The sequence below is a fragment of the Myotis davidii genome, unplaced genomic scaffold, assembly GCF_000327345.1.
Source record: "Myotis davidii unplaced genomic scaffold, ASM32734v1 scaffold3972, whole genome shotgun sequence".
NCBI lineage: Eukaryota > Metazoa > Chordata > Mammalia > Chiroptera > Vespertilionidae > Myotis > Myotis davidii.
The window spans coordinates 1-2,938 of record NW_006283682.1 but is presented as its reverse complement, the minus strand read 5'-3'; the positions used below and the strand labels follow the sequence as shown (position 1 = coordinate 2,938).

At 51.8% G+C, this 2,938-nt stretch overlaps 1 protein-coding gene across 1 annotated transcript; it reads left to right on the top strand.

The window, feature by feature from the left end:
- Positions 1–6: 6 nt before the first annotated feature.
- On the top strand, positions 7–1,593 carry LOC102757279 (carcinoembryonic antigen-related cell adhesion molecule 8). Its single transcript, XM_006753888.2, has 2 exons — positions 7–196; positions 895–1,593. The coding sequence occupies exons 1-2, from the start codon at positions 19–21 to the stop codon at positions 1,260–1,262; spliced, it is 546 nt and encodes a 181-aa protein (XP_006753951.1). The 5' UTR covers positions 7–18; the 3' UTR covers positions 1,263–1,593.
- Positions 1,594–2,938: the final 1,345 nt, after the last annotated feature.

The window sequence follows — 2,938 nt, the reverse complement described above, 5'->3', positions numbered from 1 at the left end:
GCCCTGGGAGGAGGTTCAATGCACTGGAAGAAAGGACAGCAGATCCTACGCAACCAGAACAAAGGTGCCTGGGAGTGTTCCTGGGCCCAAGCTCTTCTCACAGAGGGAGGGACGGAACAGACAGCAGACACCATGGAGTCCCGCTCAGCCCCTGCGCACAGAGGGTGCGTCCCCTGGCAGGGGCTCCTGCTGGCTGGTAAGGAGGGGACAATCCCTGGGGGTGGTCAGGAGGAGGGGAGACAGAGACTGGCTGGGGTCTCCTGGGGAGCACAGCGCTCTGAGAGGGGACTGAGGGCTTCTGTTTGGACCTGAGGAGAGAGGACAGGAGAGCAGAGTAGGTTGGGGGAGGGGGCTCAGCAGAAGGAGAAGCACATGATCTGGAGGTGATGTTTTTGGTGCAGGCCCCTCCTGCATGCACTCATTCACCCACAGGTACTTACAGCCTGTTGCAGGCATTGGGGTGCAACAAGATCAGACAAGTCCCTGCCCCCATGAAGCTCATGTTTTATGAGGAGGAGACAGACAAGGAAAGATCTAGATGTGATGTTAGGTCCCCACAATGCCATGCAGGGAACAGCCCAGGGACAGGTCAGAAAGTGAAGACAGAGGTCTTTAGAGGAGGTGATCAGGGAAGGGGTCTCCCAAAGACACTTCTGAGTGTCAGCAGGGATCTGAGGGCAGACACCTGGGTAACAGTATTCACAACAGAGGAAATAACAGGTTCAGAGGTGCTGAAGTCATGGTGGCCATGCTGCTGAACTTGACCACAGGAGACACACACACATACTCAGACCAAGGCTGAGAGATGAAGAGACCTGCTCAGGACCCAAAGCCTCATCTCTCCATCCCATTACATTGCTCCAAATCTTGATCAATTTCTCTCTTCCCTCCTAGCCTCACTCGTAACCCTCTGGAGCCTGCCCACCACTGCCCAGCTCACTATTGAGTCAGTGCCGCCCAATGCTGCCGAAGGGAAGGATGTGCTTCTCCATGTCCACAACCTGCCTGGGTTTCTTGGAGGCTATGTCTGGTTCAAAGGGGAAAGTGTGGCCAGCAACCATCAAATTGCATCATATATAATAGATACTCAAGAAATACACCCAGGACCTGCTTACAGCAGTCGAGAGACAATATACCCCAATGGGTCCCTGCTGTTCCAGAACGTCACCCTGCAGGATACAGGGTACTACACTCTACTAGCCATAAAGAAAATTTTTCAAGGTGAAATAGTAACCGGACAGCTCCGTGTATACCGTGAGTGATTGCTCTCTGACCTCTGGGTGTCGGGTGGGGTGAATTCTACTTCACACACAGGACTGACAGCCCTGGACTCTGCCTCCATCCCCCTCTGCATCATCTCCCAGGTTGGGTTTGGGCATTTAGTGCAGGACACACACAGTGGAGACAAACTTCCTAAGATCAGAGTTCCCTTCCTGGATTCCAGCCCTGCAGACATTCTCCACAGAGAGAAGGGCCAGTCTGATGGGAGAGACTCAGCAGAGGGAGGCCAGTCTCATCCAGCCCCTGGACCCCTTCCCATGACCATGACCCTGAGACAGGCTCTACAGGAGTGGTTCTCAACCTTCCTAATGCCGCGACCCTTTAATACAGTTCCTCATGTTGTGGTGAACCCCAATTTCATTGTTACAAATTGAACATAATGAAAGCATAGTGATTAATCACAAAAACAATATGTAATTATATGTGTGTTTTCCAATGGTTTTAGGCAACCCCTGTGAAAGGGTCGTTCGGCCCCCAGGTTGAGAACCACTGCTCTACAGGGATCAGTCAGGGCATGGACTGAGGGGCCCCTAGGATCCTCACACAGAAGTTCAGCCCAGTCAGCCCCTCCCCAGATCTTTGATCCCAGACTTCTGACTCCAGGGACCTTGGGGAGCCTGTGTCATGTTGGGTTTGGTCTGTGGGCAGGGCTGACTGGGAGCAATTACTTTCCAGGTGCCCAAGTTACAAGGCTCCTGAGCTGGTCACCAGCCAGAGCTCATCCCCAAGAGCCACATCTGGGCAAGGATGGAGGCTGGCCCTTCACCTGAGACTGTGTGTGGAGAGCACAGATGGACAAGGTGGCCAGGTATTTGGCTAACTGCCCTGGGGGACTCAGAAGAGTCCAGGGAAAGGCCAGCATCCCCAGGGAGGAACAGAGGAGAGAAGATGCTCTGGGGGCTCCTCGTTCACCAGGAATCAGCCCAGGATTTAGGTCAGGTGCTGTGAGTATTTTAGGGTTAATTCACTGACAACCTGGCAGCCAAATATTTATCCTCCTTCATTGAAAGGAAACCGAGGCACAGGGAAATACAGTCACTAAAGCAGAGTTCCACAGACCATGAGCAGCTGATCAGAGTCATCTGAGGTCTGTCTGCAGCCAGACCCCCATCCTCTCCTCCACCCCAGAGCCCTATTAGGTGTCTGTGGTTCCCTAGGCCAGTGGTCGGCAAACTCATTAGTCAACAGAGCCAAATAGCAACAGTACAATGATTGAAATTTCTTTTGAGAGCCAAATTTTTTAAACTTAAACTATATAGGTAGGTACATTGTTATTAACTTAATTTAGGGTACTCCTAAGGCTTAGGAAGAGCCACACTCAAGGGGCCAAAGAGTCGCATGTGGCTCGGGAGCCGCAGTTTGCCAACCACGGCCCTAGACCAACTATTTGTTCAGATCCTTCCTTCTTAGGCATCTTCAGCTCAGAGGGAGAGATTCTGGTCTGGGGAAGAAAAGGAAATGGAGAATTAATCTGTTTTTATGCTAAAATGAAATTACCTGCAGTAATAATCAGAGTCAGTGTTGGGAACACCCCGCCCTCCCCTCAGGTGGCTGATCCACCCCTCCCTGCACTGGTCTTGAAATCACTTATTTGTTTCCTGTGTGTTGGTGTCACTCCCACTGGATATACTAGGTGTACCGGTTAATAATGGCGGAT